Below are 22,011 nucleotides of genomic sequence, written 5' to 3' on the forward strand. Positions count from 1 at the left end.
TTATTTGTGTAAGATTTTATGTGAGTTCAGGAGGTTTGGGTATTTGAGACCTGAAAAAAAGGTTGATTTCATTTTGAAGATTAAATTAATCAAGAAGGTCTAGAATTTTAATGACTTGATATACTAACAAATAAAACTACACAATTTTTACTCGTTTTATTTTCTACTGATTTGGGCTTTATAAAGAGCTGTGCTATTCACAAATATTTTTTTCTGAAAAATTGCCTATTTGGGTATTTCTGGGTTCTATAAGATCAGATTGCTAGAAGAGGGTGGATGCTGATGTTGTCCCAATCTGCTATGTTCAAACTACAGGGCTTTTTTTTGCTTTTTTTTACAGATTTTATTTTATTTATTTGAGAGCAAGAGCAGGAGCTGGGAGGAGCAGCAGAGGGAGAGAGAGAGAGAGAAGCAGGCTACCCACTGATCAGGAAGCCAGATGCAGGCTTGATCCCAGGACCCTGGGATCATGACCTGAGCTGAAGGCAGATGCTTAACCCACTGAGCCACCCAGGCGCACCACTACAGTGCTTTCTTAAATTATATTTCAAGATCTTTTTACAGCCACCTTGACATTTGTGAGGGTCAGACTCAGGAATAGTTACTAAATCAGTGTTAAATGTTTTGTCTCTTTTATTAACAATTAATCAGGTAATCTTTATAAAACATCCAAACTTAGCATTGACTGAGGTCATCCACAAATAGTCTTTCCTTTTTTCCCCAAAATAATTGAGAAAAGAGTTCTATATACTGAGAATCCTTTTAAGAACATGAATAAAATTTGACTATTTTCTAAAAGATAATTTGAGAGGAAAGACCCTTATGTTTGATTATGTATATATAGCTGTTACAGGAAAAGGGATAATAGCTCATATGTCTAAAGAGCTCTTAAATTAATAAGAGATTAGCACGTCAGTGGAAATAGGCAAGGAATAAAAAACAGGAATTTGCACAGAGCTAAACCTAGCCAAAATTCATTTTAAAAAGATCTATCTAATGCAAATTAAAGTATAAAGGCAGTATTTTTTTCTAGCAATTAGTATTAGATTCAATAAATATTTATTGACCAAATAAATGAAGCAACATTTTTCACCTATCAAATTAGAAAAGATTTTTAAATGATATGAATTCTCACAATTGACATGATATCCAAGCAAAAGATAATATTATCAGGTAACTACCAATTCAAACTATGATATTTTAAACATCTAGATTCTAGATTTTATTTTATCTTACAGATTTTGGATAAAATTAAGAAGAGAAATACATTTTAGAACAGAATATGACCATTCTCAAATGAATTTCACTTTAAAAAATAATTGACAATAATGTTAATGTAAATGGCAAGCCAATCTCAACTTAATCTATAAAAGAAAAATTAGTTTAAACTATATCATTTAAACAGTGTTTAGAATGTAACAAATTTTACCTTAAGGTATATATAAATAGGTATTAATTCCAAATATTACTATCTCCAGTGAGAAAATTTTCTCCAATATATGGTCAGATGGAGATAGAAAAGAGCAAAAAAGTAGATATTCTGAATAAGATCACTAAACAGAAAGCGGGGTTTCATCTTCCCCATCAGCCTTAATTCCAAGGAACAGTAGAAAACTCTGAGGGAAAATAAAGTGCTGATCTACCCTTGTCGTATTATTGACACTTCTTAATGTTTGGGGTTCTAAAAAATTAATTATTTTCTTCATCTGCAGTTTATCTATGGTGCCCAGAAACCATTGACTTCCTGGAATTTTTATTAAGAATTCCACATTCTTGCCATGTTTTTCCGATACTGTGGCCTCTGCCAATAAATTCTAATAAATTTTCACTTCTATTCTTTCAATAACATCTTAGAGAATATGATTCAGACTCAAATTAATCACCGATCATGTTAATGGTTCCTAGGAGTTTACTTCCGATACCCCTTATTATATTAAATCAAACTTGATAGTGTGCTAGATCATTGCTCAGCTGGGTTTTCATAAAAGCACTGGTATTTAATATGATTTATACCTGGTTTTCTCTTAATATCTTTGCTTATTGTATGCTTTATTTTTAAAACAGACATTCTTAGCAAATGGCACCCCCTTAAAATATATCATGCTTTTAAAGTATTTTACAGGAAGCATTTTACAGTAAAATGTGTTACTTATTTTATATGATAGTCACAAAATAGTGAATGGAACAATTTATTTAATTTATAATCAAAATATTAATATTTAACTTGTAGTTTAGAAAAAGTATGTGTACATGTGTATGTTTTGCTTATATAAAAGATCAATTATATGCCAAGATTATTAGGAAATTTAAAGTTGTTTTTTTTTTTTAAGCTTTGCAGCAAAGGGGCAGCTCTGGGAAAACCATTTGAAGCATCTGCTGAAGATATAGCAAGTGTGGCAAGTTTCATTGAGACAAAGCTTGTTACATGCTATCTACGCATGAGAAAACCCGACCTTGCCCTGAATCACGCACACAGGTAAAATGAAGTATTAATAACTGTAAGTAAATACTGTTCATGCAAGCAGAGGGCACTATGTGAGCTTGTTTGATCAACTTCCATTTCATTTAAATTTAAAGGCAAAACAAGAAAACATTTCTTTACCACTTGATTTATGTTAAGCTAGACAGTCACAGAGAGCATAAAGGGCGTCTCAAAACCTAATGCAAGGAACAGACACATAAACAATTACTCAAATGCAGGGTAAAATAAAAAGGCAGATAACTGGAGTAGCAAATTATTACAGTAAGAGAGGAGAGAGTGAATAAAGTAAGTAAGGTATGAGAAGGATTTCCAAACCAAAAATGCACAAGATATAGAGAATGGCAGAAGGAAATTTGAACTGGAAACCATAAGCAAAGACTTTGAGAGTTCATGGCTTATTTGGTGATAGGATAGCTGATTCACAGGATACTATGCGCTGTCCAAAGATGTGAAACACTTATCATTGTTCTTAAGGATTTCTTTTCGAAAATTCTATCCTTCTTCAGAAGCATCATTATGTTATCTTGTGGCTTCCTACAATCCCCAAGGTTACCCAGACCTCTTTTTCTTCTATAAACATATACCTCTCATATGTCCTGTTTCCTAAAGGCCTTGCTCTTGCCATGGGTAATATTCAGTTTAATCTACAGCAAAGATAAAGTGATTATGTTATGCCTTTCGAATAACTTTTTCCTTAGAGTTATAATGCCTCCTCCCCTCCCCACCTAACTTTGAACAATTTACCTAGAACTTTTTGTCTTGTCTATTCTCTGATCTCAGACATCCTGTACTTCTTTTGGATACAAATAACAAAACTAAAATCAACATGAATACGCAACAGCTGCCTTGTTAATAACCACTAGGAAACATAGCTATCCATATACTAAGACCCATCTTGTGAGTGGGAGATCTGCCAACGTGGTAAACATCATTTGCAGCTCCACATCCACGAGGATATAAAAGATCTACCCAAGATTCTTCACATTCATAAGAAGACCTCAAGTTTGTAGGCTTAAGCTTGACATCAAGGACCTGCAGACAGCAAAATCACTTCGAAATTCATAAGATAAACTGCTTGAAAGAAATTTTCCTGCTTAAGTAAACTACAGAACCTAAAGGCCTCTTTGACACACACACACACACACACACACACACACACATCAACCCTATACTTTCTGGAAACATTTTATGCAGTTATAGTTTCCAAACCCAGTATCGGGACAGTCTGTCAAATAATTTTGTTCCATTTCTACGTGAAAAGACCAATATTGGAAATATAACATTTATTTCTGTATGTCAAAATATTGGAATTTCTGGGCTACTTGGGTGACTTGTGCTCACAGGGAGACAAATATTTGAAGTTGGAACTGATCCAGAAAATTTATAGGTGTATGTAAACAAAAATAAATTGAGATGCACTGAAAGTAATTATTTATCACCTTCCCATGATTTTCACCACACAAAAAAAGCGTCACCAATATGGCCTACATCTTAAGGAAAATATCTCCTGGATATCAGAATGGTTTGATGGATTTTTAAATCATTTTTAATAATAAAAGAATTCTCAATGGCATGGTCATGTCAAAACTCAATTCAGTGCTATAAAAATAAGAATGAACGTAAATAAAAAATTCAACTGCAATCCAAATATAAGAAACAATAAAATGTTACAGGTGCTGAGAATGCAAAGATAAACTTCAATAGGTTCTTGATTTAGATTTAAACTTTTGTCTGCAAGCTAAGAGCACTCTTTCAATACTTGAAAATGGCTGAGAGGAGCATATATATTGGTGAATAGTAAAATGATCTTACATATTACACTTGGATTAACTTTTATCTCTTTTTTCTATTGGAAAATAGTTTTTGCTTCTGTTTCTAAGTTGAACATTAAGTAAGAAATGCAACTCAATAGAGGTTAAACAGTCAATTCATACAATTAATAATGCACCAAGTGAAATAAATCATTTTCCTGGGCTTGTCATACTGCAGAAGTCTGTGCCTATGATTCTAATATTAAAGTGTTTTTAAGGATCTCAGATTTTAAAAGAGTCTGATATAAAATCAATAAATATATTTCTCAAAATAAATTAATTAGAATTCTCAATTTATAAATAGCTTACAACCATTAGTTATACAATGAATGCAGAATTTTGCTTTTGTATTATTACCACTTTGTGATGGTTGCTACTAATCATGAATCAAAATTAAAATATTCCTTTTTTGCATTTATTTGCATTTGCTAAGCATTCTTTCTTTAATTTTATGTAAATGTGAAGTCTGCTGCATATCTTTAGGAGATTTGTTAGCGCAAAAATTAGCTTAAAAATCATCTGTAGTTTTGCTTCTGATAAAAATAAGTGCATATTATGTCATGTACAAGACTACAAGAGCCATAACTTTATGGTTTTAAGTTCAACAAAGATACATTTTGAAATTAATCAGGTGTGTATGGTTACTTAAAATATGATAATAAATGATATAAAGTCTCTAGAAACTACTATTAACAATTGTTTTTCTTCATAACATGTCCAAAGTGGCAGATATACATATCATGTTTTGTTTTGTTTTGTTTTGTTGCTTCAACCGAAAGCTATGCCTAGGTTCATCAGTCAAACATATCATCTCTTGGTTACCTCATCAGACTAGTGCCATTGTTTATCAGGAAATGCTTTGAATATTCCTAAGATTGATTTCTAGTTATTGCTATCTTATCAAGAATATAAATCCTGCCATAACTCTTTTTCTATCTTATAATTTATTTTGATGTATACAATTGTAAAAATTTTAATGGTGCATATCACTTTTTTGCATGTTTCTCATCTGTAGATTCTTGTTTTTGTTGCAGAATTTGATGCCACAAGGTAGAAGGCAAGATGAAATCTAAAATACCAAGTATGTAGAAAAGATCCTATTTTCAAAATTGTTTTATAATGGTGGCATGTACATTCATTCATTCATTCAACAAATATTTATTGAATGCCTACTAAAACCCTGTGCTATGCAGTGGGGAAGCAGTTGTAAACAGGAAATGTATTATACCCATTAAGAGAAATGTCAAATTGTAAAAAACAAATAAATATTAATAAATACATGAGAAAAAAGAATGTGATAAATGCTATGAAGGAAATAAACATAATTTCATGTTGCAGAGGCAGTATAGTATATTGAATCCGAGCACAGTGTGGACTCTGACTGTCTAGGCTTAAATTCTGACTCCCCCACTCATTAGTTAGCCAGCATTTAATTTTCTATAATATTGGGTTATAATTATAGTACCTACTTCTCAAATATTATTTCACAAAGTTTTGTGAAAATTAAATCCAAACCCATGAATTTTTCATTCCACCTATAGCAGAGTTACTGATATTGGATCTTTCTATGGAAAAAAATAAAACTGGACAAAATACATGAGGCAACTGTTTTCAGGCATTGGACAATGGTCACAGCAGGACTATGATCCTTGAGAGAAGGGAAATACATATGGTGAGCCCCACAATTTTCTCAGTTTTTCGCTGGCCAATGTGAAGAGTGAGACTCCACGTAGCAGAGATTGCCTGCTACAGGACTATGTGCCAAATGGAAATATGAGAGGACCTGCAGTGATGGGATGTGTTAGAGTGATAGTGTGAAAAGGCCTCACTGAGTACCTCAGGCATTCAGTTGAGACCCCAGAAAGGCCATGCTTTAAGAGTAAAGACCATGACCTCTAGAAAGGGCCACACCTTAGAATTAAGCCAAATGAGATCTGCCCTAACAAAGACTAAAGCCAAATATGACAAGAACAAGAGTATATACTATTTGATTGTTTGATAAGGAAAATAAAACAAAAAAAAAATCAACAAGTTTACAGGGATGATGTCATAATCCCGACTCCTTACAAAGTTTCAACCAAAATGTGTCTCATAAAATTAAAAATTAATACATGTGCAGAGAAGTAGGTAAATAAGACTCATACTTAAGAAAATAAACAAGTCATAGAAACAGACTCCAAGGTGACTCATAATTGGAATTGGTAGAGAAAGATTTTCAAGAAGCTATGAAAAATAGGTCCAAGGCCCTTAAGATAAAGATCGTAATAATAACTAAAGAGATGAGAATCTCAACAGAAAAATAGAAACTAAGAAAAGAACCCAATCGAGATTTTAGCATTGATTAAAAAAATATCTGAAATTTTGAAATGTACTGATTGACCTTAACATTAGTTTGGAGACTGCTAAAGATTGAAGATGAATTTATAAAAATTATCCAATGTGAGAATGGGAAGAAGAGAGATTTCAAAAAATTAACCAATGCTTCAGTGACCTGACCTCAGGGACAGTAGCAGGAAATCTAGCATACATGTAATTGAAGTCTCAAAGGGAAAGGAAAGAGAGAATAGGACATTAAAATAATTACTGAAAAATTTCCAAATTTGATTTAAAAAAACAGGGATATCCAGTTAGCTCCAACTAGGATAGAAACAAAAAGAATTACATCTGTGAACATCATAATCAAACTCTTGAAAACCCAACATGGAGAGAAATATTAAAAGCAGCCAAAGGAAAACAATACATACAAGGGAACAATGATATAAATAAGAGGTGACTTTTAATCAGAAATAATGGAGGCTGGGGTGCCTGGGTAGCTCAGTTGGTTAAGCGTCTGCCTTCAGCTCAGGTCATAATCCCAGGGTCCTGGGATCAAACCCCTGTTGGTTCCCTGCTCTGTGGGGAGCCTGCTTCTCCTTCCCCCCTACCCTTCCCCCTACTTGTGCACTCTCTCTCTATCTCTCTGTCTCTCTCTCTCAAATAAACAAATAGAAATCTTAAAAAAAAAAAAAATACAATGGGATAACTTTAACTGATAAAAGATACATTATAAATAATAGTAAGATTACATATTTTGATGTGAAATATTTGACTAGAATACCACAAGGCCTGTGGGAGGGAGCACAAATGGAATTTTACGACTAATATTTTTATATGAGATAGTACAATATTAACTCTAAATAGTCTATGTTAAATTAGGGATGCATATTATAATCCCTAGAGTAAAACTTAAAAGATAGAAGAAGTACAACTAGAAAGCTAATAGTGAACTTAAAATTATATACTAAAGATTTACTTAACTAAAAATAAGTCAGAAAGGTGAAAGAGAGGAACAAATAATGGATGGAACACTGGAAGATAATAGCGAGATGGTAGAATTGAACGAAACTCTATTAATAATTACATTAAATGTACATTGACTAAACATTCCAATTAAAAGGCAAATATTGCCAATCTGGCTTAAATCACAATATTCAACTATATGCTCTTTACAAAAAGATACAGATTGAGATTAAAAGGGGGGAAAACTGACTGTTTTTATGTCAGGCTCAGGTATGTTAATATCAGACAAGGCAGAACATAATGAATATTACCAGAGATAAAAATAAAACTCAATGAAATTCTGAAAATGTGAAATCTGACAGGGTTTGTTCCCTAACCAAATGGAATATGGTTAATGGAATTATGTCAGAAATGATGAATAGTAAGATATCTAGCAAATCTCTCTAAGTACTTGGAAATTAAATATTTAAATGACCCATGTGTCAAAATATAAGAAAATAAAATAACCAAAGCATGGATTTGAATCTCTACTTTATCACTTCCTAGCTTTGACTTCCACAAGAAATTTAACTTCCCTTTTCATCAGTTTTCTCCTTTTTAAATCTAAGTAAACTGTTTAAAGTCCTCCCTGAATCCAAAATATATCAGATTTGTATTTTATTTCAATTCCACTGCCAATAACAAATTCAGATTATTTTCAGTGATATTTATAAATACCAATAAACTCTACATATGCATAGAAAAGACTATTATTTTTAAGATACATTTTTGAACCCATCAGAAACTCAGTAGACAATTTGAAAACTTATATGAAAATACAACTTTTAAGGTGTCATATCCACAACTTTGAAGATAATTAAAATGTTCAGTGGTAATATAAGCTTAAAACGTTACAGACATTTAGAGACAGAGGAAGATGGTAGTGGGGTGAGGGGATCCTAGACTTGTCTCCTCACATAAACACCACTAGATAACTATCAAATCATCCTATATACCCCCAAAATTGACCTGAAGACTGACAGAACAAACTCTACAACTAAAGGGAGAAAAGAGACCACATCAAAGAAGGTAGGAAGTGCAGAGACATGGTTTAAGGGAGAAACAAATCACAGATGCTGTGGAGGGGAGGGAGCCATGATCACAGAGAAGGGCAAGAGAGAGAGGAGGACACAGGGAACACACTAGGAGAATGATAGCTTTGCTGGATAGGGTATTTTCTGGCACTTCTGCCATTCTCAGTCAACCTTGCTTCAGTCCCAATGCAGCAGGCCTCTCCCCAAGAAGACCAACACAAACCACCCACATCACCTGACCAGAGACTTCTACAGGACCCCGTTCTGGTGGAGTTAATGTCAAGTCCATTTCAGAAGCAAACCCAGAGCACACCCTAGTTAAAATTCACCACATTCAGGCCAGGGACAAAACACTGCCCACAACAGGCAAGGACAGCCTCTGCAGGTGACTATCCTAAAGGATTAAGCAGCCAAAACACAACAGCAGAGCACATGCAGCACACACTGGAGACACTCCCTGAATCACCAGGCCCTGGGCACTGTATAACCCTCTTCTTCATAAGGCTATTATTTTCAAGAGCAGGACACATAACTGGCTTTTCTAACACAGAGAAGGAAGCAGAAACTTAGACAAAATTCCAAGATGGAGGAATTTATCCCAAATGAAAGAATAAGGCCATGGCCAGAGATCTAAGCAAGAGAGATATAAGTAACATGCCTGATTAAGAATTTAAAGCAGTAATCATAAGGATACTCACTGGGCTTGAGAAAAAAAATAACAGACATCAGTGAGACCCTTACTACAGACATAAAAATAAGTTTAAAAAGAATCAATCAGAAATGAAGAATGCAATAAATGAGATTGGAAACAGGCTTAATGCAATGCACAGCAGGCTGGAAGAAGCAGAGGAATGAATTAGTGACCTAGATGACAAAATAATGGAAAATAATGAAGCTGAGCAAAAGAGAGAAGAATTATACAACATTAGAATAGATTTAGGGAACTCAGTGACTCCACCAAACATAATAATATAATAACATTTGTATTATAGGATTCCCAGAAGAAGAGAGAAAAGGGAGAAGAAAATTTATTTCAAGAAATAATAGCAGAAAACTTCCCTAATCTGAGGAAGGAAAAAAAATCAAGGTCCAGGAGGCACAAAGAACTCCCACCAAAATCAACAAAAGCAGGCCAACACCAAGACATATTGTAATTAAATTTGCAAAGCATAATGGTAAAGGAAATACCTTAAAAGCAGCAAGACAAAAGAAGTCCTTAACTTACAAGGGAAAACCCATAAAGCTAGCTGGATATTTCTCAACAGAAACTTGGCAAGCCAGAAGAGAGTGGCGTGATATATTCAGTGATGAATGGGAAAAATCTGCAGCCAGCAAATTACTCTATCCAGCAAAGCTATCATTCTGAATAGGAGAGATAAAGAGTTTCCTAGAAAAGCAAAACTAAAGTAGTTCATGACCACTGAACCAGTCCTGCAAGAAATAATAAAGGGGACTCTTTGAGTGCAAGGGAGAGACCAAAAGGGACAAAGACAAGAAAGGTTCAGAGAAATCTCCAGAAACAATGACAAAACAAGTAATGAGATGGCTCTAAATACATATCTATCAACAATTACTTTGAATGTAAATAGACTAAATGCTCTGATCAAAAGATATGGGTGTCAGGATGGATAAAAAAACAAGACCCATCTATATGCTGCCTACAAGAGACACATGTTAGATCTAAAGACACCTATACTGTAGATTGAAAGTGAGGGGATGGAGAAATATTTATCACATAAATGGGTGTCAAAAGAAAGCCAGAGTAGCAATACTTACATCAGTCAAACTAGACTTTAAAACAAAGAATGTAACAAGAGACAAACAAGAGCACTATATCATAATAAAGGAGATAATCCAATAGGAAGATACAACAATTGTAAATATTTATGCACCCAACATAGAAGCACCCAAATACATTTAAAAACAAACATAGAGGAACTTATTGATGATAATAATACAATAGCAGGGGACTGTAACACCCCACTTACATTAATGGACAGATCATCTAAACAGAAAATAAACAAGGAAATTGGGTTTGAATGACACACTGAACCAGATGGACATAACAGATATATTAAGGACGTTCCATCCTAAACAGCAGACTATACATTCTTTTCAAGTGCACATAGAATTTTCTTAAGGATAGATCACATATTAGGTGACAAATCAGGCCTCAATAATTATAAAAAGATTGAAACTGTACCATGCACCTTTTCTGACCCAAATACTATTTAAACTAGAAGTCAACCACAAGAAAAAATTTTGAAAGACCACAAAAACATGGAAGTTAAATAACATGCTACTAAACAATGAATGGGTCAATCAGGAAATCAAAGAATAAATTTAAAAAATACATGGAAACAAATGAAAATGAAAGCACAACAGTCCAAAACCTTTGGGATGCAGCAAAAGTAGTCCTAAGGGGGAAGTATATAACAATACAGGCCTATCATAAGAAGCAAGAAGACTCTCAAAAAAACAATGTAACCTTATACTTAAAGGACAACAAAAGAAGCCTAGGGCCATCAGAAGGAAGGAAATGATAAAGATTAGAGCAGAAAAAATTATATAAAAACTAAAAACAAAAACAATAGGAGAGATCAACAATACCAGGAGCTGGTTCTTTGAAAAAAATCAATAATATTGATAAACCTCTAGCTAGACTTATCAAAAAGAAAACAATCCAAATAAAGAAAATCACAAATGAGAGGGGAGAAATAACAACGAACACTACAGAAATACAAACAATTATAAAAGAATATTATGAAAACCTATATGCCAACAAATTGGACAACCTAGGATAAATTCCTAGAAACATATAAACTACCAAAACTGAAACAGAAAGGAATAGAAAACCTGAACAGACCAATAACCAGAAAAGAAATTGAATAGATACTCAAAAAAACTCCCAACAAACAAAAGTACAAGGCCAGATGGGTTCACAGGCAAATTCTACTAAACATTTAAAGAGTTAATACCTAGTCTTCTCAAACTATTCCAAAATAAAGAAAAGGAAGGAGAACTTCCAAATTCATTCTGTGAGACCAGCATTACCCGGATACCAAAACCAGATAAAGACTCCACTAAAAAGAGAAGTTGTCTTCCTAATGAAGATAGATGCAAAAATTCTCAATAAAATACTAGCAAATCAAATCCAACAGTACATTAAAAGAATCATTCATCATGATTAAGTGGGATTTATTCCTGGGTTGCAAGGATGGTCCAATATTTGCAAATCAAGCAACGTGATACACCGCATTACTAAAAGAAAGGTTAAGAACAATATGGTTATTTCAATAGATGCAGAAAAAGCATTTGACAAAGCACATCCATTCATGATAAAAAACCCTCAACCAAGTAGGGATAGAGGGAACATACCTCAACATTAAATAAAGGTCAAATATGAAAGACACGCAGCTAATGTCTGGGAGCTTTTCCTCTATGGTCAGGACAAGACAGGGCAAGACAGGATGTCCACTCTCACCACTGTTATTTAACATAGTACTGGAAGTCCTAGCCACGGCAATCAGACAACAAAAAGAAATAAAATGCTTCAAAATCAGTAAGGAAGAGGGAAAAGTTTCATTAGTTGCAGATGATATGATACTGTATATAGAAAACCTGAAAGACTCCACCAAAAACCTGCTAGAATTGATAAACGAATTCAGTAAAGTCACAGAATACAAAATCAGCATACAGAAATCTGCTGTAGTCTATCCACCAATAATGAAGCAGCAGACAGAAATTAAGAAAACAAACCATTTATAATTGCACCAAAAATAATACGATACCTAGGAATAAACCTAATGAAAGAGGTGAAAGACCTGTACTCTGAAAACTATGAAACACTGATGAAAGAAATTGAAGATGACAGAAAGAAATGGAAAGATGTTCCATGCTCATGGATTGGAAGAACAAATATTGTTAAAATGTCTATACTACTCAAAGCAAACTACACATTTAATGCAATTCCTGTCAAAATATCAACAGCATGAACTAGAACTAGAACTTCACAGAACTAGATCAAACAATCTGAAAATTTGTATGAAACCACAAAAGACCCCGAATAGCCAAAGCAACCTTGGGAAAAGAAAAAACAAAAAACAGACAAAAACAAAAACAAAAACAAAAACAAATAAAACAAAGCTAGAGCATCACAATTCTGGACTTCAAGTTATATTACAAATCTATAGTGATCAAAACAGTATGGTACTTGCACAAAAACAGATACACAGAACAACAAAACAGAATAGAAAATGCAGAAATGAACACATAACTATCTGGTCAATTAATCTTCAACAAAGCAGGAAAGAATATCCAGTGGAAAATAGACTGTCTCTTCAACAAATGGTGTTGGGAAAATTGGACAGCAACATGTAAAAGAATGAAACTGGACTACTTTCTTACACCATATGCAAAAATAAATTTAGAATGGATTAAAGACCTAAATGCGAGGCCTGAAACCATAGAAATCCTAGAGGAGAACATGGGCAGAAACCTCTTTGAAATTGGCCGTAACAACTTTCTAGCTATATCTCCTGATGCAAAGGAAACAAAAGCAAAAAGAAACTATTGGGACTTCATCAAGATGAAAAAACTTTTTCACAGCAAAGGGAACAATCAACAAAACTAAAAAGCAGCCTGTGGAATGGCAGAAGATATTTGCAAATGACATATCTGATAAAGGGTTAGTATCCAAAATATATACAGTACTTATAAAACTCAACACCCAAAAAATGAATGATCCAATTTAAACATGGGCTGAAGACATAAATGGACATTTTTCCAAAGAAGACGTCCAGATGGCCAACAGACACATGGAAAGATACTCAACATCACTCACCATCAGGGAAACGCAAATCAAAATTATAATGAGATATCACCTCACACTTGTCAGAATGGCTAAAATCAACAACATAAGAAACAACAGGTGTTGGTAAGTATTTGGAGGAAAGGGAACCCTCTTGCATTGACGGTGGGAATGCAAGCTGGTGCAACCACCATGAAAAACAGAATGGAGCTTCCTCGAAAAATTAAAAACAGAAGTACCCTATGATCCAGCAATCACACTACTAGGTATTTACACAAAGAATACAAAAATACTAATTCAAAAGGATACAGGCACCCCAATGTTTATAGCAACATTATCTGCAATAGCCAAATTATGAAAGCAGACCAAGTGTCCATCAACTGATGAAAGGATAAAGAATACCTTGTGTGTGTGTATATATATATATGTATGTATATATATATGTGTGTGTGTGTTTGTATACACACACACACACACACACACACACCAAGGCTGTATATACAATAGAAAATTACCCATAAAAATGAACAAAATCTTGCCATTTGCAACAATGTGGATGGAGTTAAAGAGTATAATGCTAAAAGAAATAAGTCAGTCAGAGAAAGACAAATACCACATGATTACACTCATACATGGAATTTAAGAAACAAGAAAACCAAGCAAAGGGGAAAAAAGAGAGAGGCAAATCATCAGTTTGTTCTCAGAGGGGTTCTCAGTGTTATCAGAGGGGAGGTGAATGGAAGGATGGGTTAAATAGGTGACGGGGATTAAAGAGTGCACTTTTTGTGTGTTATATGGAAGGTATTATGTGGAAGTTATATGGTTTATATGGAAGTGTTAAATCACTATATTGTACACTTGAAACTGATATCACGTTGTATGATAACTGGAATTTAAATACAAATTTTTTTAAAAAAGCATTACAGATATTCAAGAATTTTAAAATGAATTTATTCATAGTAGAAGAAACAGAAATTTTGCAAATTTCTTGCAGATTTCATGAAATGAGATATTTTAAATATAGCACTTTTTTCTTTACCATAACTGAACATTCAAAATTTAGCCAAGAGTGACATCAGCAAGATAGCAGAATCAAAGTTTCCCAGTTTGTATCCCTTTTCAACAGCAATAATTTATCAGCCACCCACAGACAGAAGTGCCTTTGCAGGAGCTTTGGGATCTAGGCAGGAGATTGTGTACCATGTTGGGGCACAAGCCCAGGAAGATTGTCTTGATAAGGCAGGCCCACACCAAGGAGGATGACTCACCTTTACTGGTTCCAGCTACAGACTTGGAAACAGCTCTGACCTCTTGATCCTACCACTAGCATACCAAGGGACTTAGGAGGAGTCATGCCTGCCTATGCCTCAGGTTATAGGCCCAGTGAAGTGACTCGAACCCAGCTTCAGTCCCTCTTAATCACAGTCCACAGGTAGTCCCACCATCCAAGGATCTGGTGGGAGACTTGACCATCTCTGCCTCCAGAGTCAAAGAATAGACCTCAGTCCAGGCTATGAAATCTGAAGCAGCCCTGGGACTTATTTCCAGCCCCTGGCACCAAAAGTCTGGAGCCAGCCTGCCTGCACAAAGACCCAGCTAGTGACCCAGTAGGAGCCCTCCCAGGGACCTGGAGGAGCAAGATCTGTCCACATACCTGGTAACAGGCACTGTCGGCAGACCCAATCGCAGACCCTGAAGTGGACGCTTGTCCCAGCCTCAGCTGTACTAAGCAAGGTCCTAGAGGCAGTCCTATCCACCCAGGGACCAGATGTAATCCACCCCCACTTAAGTCCCTGGAACAGGCCCACCAACTGCAGATCCCAGGATGGATGCAGCAACAGCCAGGTGACCTGGCTCCAACTCATGTCAACTGCAATTCCAGAGGTAGTCCCATCAGCCAGGGAAACCTATAGGAGCCAACATTGGAGCATGTAAATATTGAAAGCAAATATTAACAGAACTAAAGGAAGAAATAGACAGAAATACAATAATAGTAGGGGACTTCAATACCCATCTCTCAATAAATGGATATATCATTCAGACAGAAAATCAATAAGGAAAAGCAGACTTGAATAATACTACAGAGCAATGGACTTAACAAATATATGCAGGGGCCCTCTGGCTGTACCCCAGCTAAGGCAGAGCGGCAGTAGCTTAAAAAAAAAAAAAGTATATATACAGAATATTCCATCCAAAAGTAGCAGAGTGCACATTCTTTCCAAGGCACATGAAACATTCTCCAGGATCATAAATAAAGCCACAAAGTAAGACTTAACAAATTTAAAAAAGATTGAAATCATGTCAAATATCTTTTCTGACCACAATGGTAGAAAACTAGAAGTAATGAAAGGAAATTTATTGGGAAATTATTGGGAAATTTACAAACACATGCAAATTAAACAACATACTCCTGAAAATCCAATGGCTCAAAGAAAAAATCAAAAAGTATCTTGAGACAAACAAAAATGAAAACACAACATACCAAAACTTATGGGATCCAGCAAAAGCAGTTCTAAGAGGGAAGATTATAGAGATAAATGCCTACATTAAGAAAAAAGGAAGATGTTTAAAAAACAACCTAATTTTGTACCTCAAGGAACTTCAAAAAGAAGAACAAACTAAACCTAAAGTTAGTAGAAAAGAGAAAAGAATAAAGATTAGAGCAAAAATAAATGAAATGTTGACTACAAAAAGTACTAAAAAAATCAACAAAACTAGGAGGTGGTGTTTTGAAAAGATAAACAATATTGGCAAACTTTAGATAGACTAACCAAGAAAAGACGAGAGGACTCAAATAAAATCATAAATGAAAGACAAGACACTACAGCTTATACCGCAGAAATACAAAGGATTATAAGAGAATACCATGAACAAATATACACCAAAAATTCGATAACCCAGAAGACTTGGACAAATTCATAGACATGTACAACCTGCCAAAGCAGAATTATGAAGAAATAGAAAATCTGAACAGACCTATAAGTATGGAAATTGAAGCAATAATCAAAAGCCTCCTATCAAAAAAAAAAAAAAAAAGGACCAGATGGCTTCACTGGTGAATTATACCAAACATTAGAAGAATAAACTCCAGTCCTCAAACTCTTCCAAAAAATAGAAGAGAATACAATACTTCCAAACTAATTTTACAAGACCAGCATTACCCTGATACCAAAGCCAAATAAGAACACTACAAGAAATGAAAATTACATTCCAATATCCTTGATGAACATAGACACAAAAATCCTCAGCAAAATACTAATAAATTGAATTCTGCAGTATATTAAAAGGATCGTGCACCATGATCAAGTGGGATATATTCCTGAGATGCAATGTTGGTTCAACATATGCAAATGGAAAAACATAATACATCACCTTAACAAAATAAGATAAAAATCATATGATTATCTGAATAGATGCAGAAAAAAGCATTAACAAAATTCAAAAGTCTGACGATAAAAAAAATACCTCGCAACAAATTAGGTAAAGAAGAAATGTGACCTCAATATAATCAAGGCCATATATGACAAGCCCACAGCTAACATCATAGTCAATGGTGAAAAACTAAAATTTTTCCTCTAAGATCAGGAACAAGACAAGGATGCTCACTCTCACCACTCATAGTAGTAGAAGTCCCAGCTAGAGCAATTAGGCAAGAAGGATGAATGATAGGCATTCAAATGGGAAAGGAAGAAGTTAAATTGTCTCTATTTGCAGATGGTGTGATCCTATATAGAGAAACCCTATAGATTCCATCAAGAAAGTGTTAGAACTAATAAATTAGGTAAAGTTGTAGAAAACAAAATCAACATACAAGAATCATTTGCATCTTTATACGGTAACAGTGAATTATCTGAAAAAAAAAACATTAAGAAAGCAATCCTATTTACGATAGCATCAAATATAATAAAATACTTAGGAATAAATTTAGCTAAGAAGATGAATGACCTGTACACTAATAACTGCAAGATATTAAAGATGAAAGACACAAATAAATGAAAAGATACCTTGTATTCATGGATTAGAAGAATTAATATTGTTAAAATATTCATACTACCCAAAGCAATCCATAGGTTTAATGCAGTCACTGAAAATTCCAATGGCATTTTTCACAGAAGTAGGAAAAGCAATCCTAAAATTCATATGGAACCACAGAAAACCCTAACTAGCCAGAGAAATCTTGAGAAAGAACAAAGCTGGAGGCATTGCATTTCCGGATTTCAAACTATATTACAAAGCTAACAAAGAAATCAAACCAGAATGATATTGCCATATAAACAGACACAGAGATCAATAGAACAGAACAGACAGTCCAGAAATGAGCCCACACATATATGAAAGATGAATCTATGACAAGGATGCCAAGAATATACAATGGAGAAAGGATAGTCTCTTCAATAAATGATGCTGAGAAAACTGGGTATCTACATGCAAAAGAATGAAATTAGGCCCTCATACCATTTACAAAAATCAACTCAAAATGGATTAAAGACTTGAAAGTAAAAGCTGAGGGGCGCCTGGGTGGCTCAGTCGTTAAGCGTCTGCCTTCGGCTCAGGGCATGATCCCGGCGTTCTGGGATTGAGCCCTGCATTGGGCTCCTCCGCTGGGAGCCTGCTTCTTCTTCTCCCGCTCCCCCTGCTTGTGTTCCCTCTCTCACTGGCTGTCTCTCTCTCTCTGTCAAATAAATAAACAAAATCTTTAAAAAAAAAATTTTTTTTTTAAAGCTGAAAGCATAAAAGTCCTAGAAGAAAATGTAGGGAAAAACTCCTTGACATTGTTCTTGGCATTGATTTTTTGGATATGACACCAAAAGCACAAGCAACAAAAACAAAAATAAACAAGTGGAACTATGTCAAATTAAAAAGCTTCACCCAGCAAAGGAAACAATGAACAAAAAGAAAAGGCAACATATGGAATGGTAGAAAATATTTTCAATATTTGATAAGAGGTTAATATCCAAAATATAGAAGGGACTCTTACAACTCAAAGGCCAAAAAATAAATAAATAAATAAATAAATAAATAAATAAATAAATAAATAAATCAGATTAAAATATTGACAAAAGACCCACATAGTTGTTTTTCCAAAGAAGACATACAAATGGCCAAAAGATTCATGAATAGGCCTCAACATTACTATTCATCAGGGAAATGTATATCAAAATAATGAAATATCACCTTGTACCTATTAGGATGGCTATAATCAAAAATACAAGAGATAAGAGTTGCCAAGGATATGGCCAAAAGGGAACCCTTGTGCACTGTTGATGGGAATGTAAATTGGTATAGCCATTTTAGAAAACAGTATGGAGAGTCCTCAAAAAAAAAAAAAAAAATAGAACTACCATATGATCCAGCAATCCCACTACTGATTATATATCCAAAGAAATAAAGTCAGTATCTTGAAAGGATATCTGCATTTCCATGTTCATTGCAACATTTTTCATGATAGTCAAGATAATGACAACAATCTGAATGTCTGTCAATGGATGAATGGATAAAGAAAATGTGATGTGTATACACACACACACACACGCACAGTGGAATATAATTCAGGCATAAAATGTAGGAAATCTTGCTATTTGTGATGACATGAATGAACCTGGAGAACATTATACTAAGTGAAATAAGCCACACACAGAAAGACTAATACTGTATGATCTCACTTATATATGAAATCTAAAAAAGTCTAACTCCATATAACCAGAGAGTAGAATGGTGATTGCCAGGGCCTGGGACGTAGGGGAAATGAGGAATTGTTGGCCAAAGAGTACAAACTTTCAGTTATAAGATAAGTAAGTTCCGGGAATCTAACATAGAGCATAAAGACTACAGTTAATAATACTGTATTGTATACTTGGATTTTGCTATAAGAGTAAATCATAAGTGTTTTCACCATTCCCCCCCCCAAAAAAGGAACCATGTGAGGTAATAATGCATTAGTTAACTTGACTGTGGTAATTTCACAATGTGTGCATGTATCAAACCATCGCATTTTACACCTTAAATATATAAATTTTTGTCAAGTAATCCTTATTAAAAACTAAGGAAAAATTAAAATAAAAATTGATAAGCAAAAAGTAAATAAATAAAGTTTGGCTATTAAATTCAATAATTCAATAGCTTTAGGTAAGAAAGTAATTCTCACAATCTTAGACAAACTTAAACAAATGGGAGCATTGCTGGTGCCAGTCTCTTGATATGAAAAAAATACGTAGGCTACAAAGTATCAGTGTTGATACTTCTCGTAGGGGGATAATAACAGGAACACAAAAGAAAAAAGTTTGATCTACCTGAATATATATAACCCTGAGTACCTCACAGTTAATTGCTTTGAGAAAACACACGGGTAACTGTTTCAAAGACATTGCCATTCATTTCAAAAAGACATTACAGTATCAATACTCATTTTTCTCAACTCTTAGAGAGGCTTGAGCTAAAAAATCTGCTTCTTCCTAGTTCTATCCTTCAATAATCCCTTGATTACTGGTTATCCTTCCAATTAGCACAACTGTATGTGTCTGTGTGACCATGTATGCCTGTATGTTTCTATGAGTTTGAGTGTGAAGAAAACAAAGGGAAATTATGACTTAAGGATACCTTGTTGGACTTTTCGCAAGTTAGACACTTTGGCTCTTCAAGAAGTTAGCATGTTAAAAAATACGGTATGGATCATTAGTACCTTTATGTCCCCACAAAAATATATTTACCTGTAAAAAAGATACTTCCACTGAAGATTATATGAAACATAACTCTAAAAGAATATTAAACATTCCAATTGCTGTGGAAGGGCAAAATGTTCACTGTACATACTGCAGGGAACAATCACAATACTTTCTGCAGTGCAAAATTGACCACATAAGAAATAGTTCTCAAGCAGGAATGAGAACAAGTATTTATTGAACATCTACCACATAGTAGGTGTGATTAGGCACTTCATATGCTCTCTCAGTTAATTCTTCCAATAACTTCCTAAGTTTTCCTTACTACCATTTTATAAACAAAGAACTACCTCCCAGCAAACTTATGACAATATGGTAATTTTTCTTTCTCCTAAAAATTCTGGTTGTCATCTCATTTCATTATTGAAAATAATGAAAATCTTAATATCTTTAAAATCTGGAGGGATTCCCATACAGATTGAGGTAGCACTGGGATGTAGTAGTCATTGTCCCTGAAATCATAAAATATAGGCTCACCTACCACTTGTCTGATTGGTTTGAAAAAGCCTTCTTTCCACATGTGTGATTTGTGGATAATATTTAGCAAGTCTATGGTATAATATTGATGCAACACAGCTTTTAAATCACAAGACTCTAACATACATTATCACCACTTTTTTTTCCCTCTTTTTACCTGAAGCCCTGCCTCTTCATTGTGATTATCACATGAATTGATAAAATTGTCTTGAAAGATAAACACGTAAACCTATTCATGTTAAAAAAAATTTAAGTGTGAAAAAAATAATGAAGCTTAAAGCAAATAAATTCCAGAAAATAATTAAGTATGGTCATATATTTTATCCAAGAAATATAAATGTGTCTAAGTGTCTAACAGTCATTATTTGTTTATCTTAATAAGAACACAACACACCCTGATGGCTCAGACATCTTATTTGAAGTTTCTTTTTTGAAGGAGAAGCAAGAGAAGAAAGAAAAGAAGCAGGTAGAGAAGAGGAAGAAAGGGGGAGAGAAAGGGAAAAAGAGAGGAGGAGGAAAAGGAAAAGAAGAAGAGAAGGAAGAAAGAGAAGAGAAGAAAGAGAGGGAGTAGGACAAGGAGAGGAGGAAAAGGAAGGGAAGGGAAGGGAAGGGAAGGGAAGGGAAGGGAAGGGAAGGGAAGGGAAGGGAAGGGAAGGGAAGGGAGAGGGAGATGAGGAGGAAAAGGAAGAGGAGGGGGGAGGAGAAGGAAGGAAAAGAAGAAGGGGAAGGGGAAAGGGGGGTGGAGAAGAGAGGAGGAAAAAGGAGATAGCAATGACTATGTCTGATCAGAGAGTAATATTTAAGACATAGCAAAGGCATAACAAAACAGATTGACCCTCTCTTGAGTTTTCAGTAATAGGTTCTGAAGCTGGATCAGGTTTCTTGAGTTGCTTGTCCAAGTCAAAAGCTAAAATAAAAGGATTTTATTCTATTTATATTAAATATATTCACAGTCTTTTATGCTTATTTTTTTTTATTATAACAGAGCTTGCAGTAGATTAATTACAGTAACCCTGACTTTAGCATTCCTGTATTACCTCCATTACACTTTACCATTCCTCCCATGACTCTTCACCCAGACAGGTCATCATCCACCCTTATATTAAGTTGACTGCATTTTAGTTTATAATCATCTTGCTTGATGTTTTATTTCTCATCCCAGCTTCCACTCCTCTTCTAATAATTTAGCCTAGTCTGAACTCTGGAGTCAGTATCCATTTGGCTTTTATCTTTCCTTTCCATTTACTCATTGATATAGAAATGGTTCATAAATGAGGAGGCAGGATTTAATGTAGTGGAGCAGTATTCTTATGCAACATTGCATCTGCCTGTCAGGACCTCTCGTTGGAATGTGAATCTA

The 22,011-nt window shown here is 34.5% G+C and overlaps 1 protein-coding gene across 1 annotated transcript in view; it reads left to right on the plus strand.

Annotated features, from left to right (window-relative positions):
- Window positions 1-22,011, plus strand: part of SPATA16 (spermatogenesis associated 16) — a 224,926-nt gene that overhangs the window by 55,075 nt on the left and 147,840 nt on the right. Inside the window, 1 exon segment of the mRNA XM_008705326.2 lies at window positions 2,331-2,476. Within this exon segment, the coding sequence (XP_008703548.2) occupies window positions 2,331-2,476 (146 nt within the window).

Source organism: Ursus maritimus, unplaced genomic scaffold, assembly GCF_017311325.1.
Source record: "Ursus maritimus isolate PB19 unplaced genomic scaffold, ASM1731132v1 scaffold_4, whole genome shotgun sequence".
Classification (NCBI taxonomy): domain Eukaryota; kingdom Metazoa; phylum Chordata; class Mammalia; order Carnivora; family Ursidae; genus Ursus; species Ursus maritimus.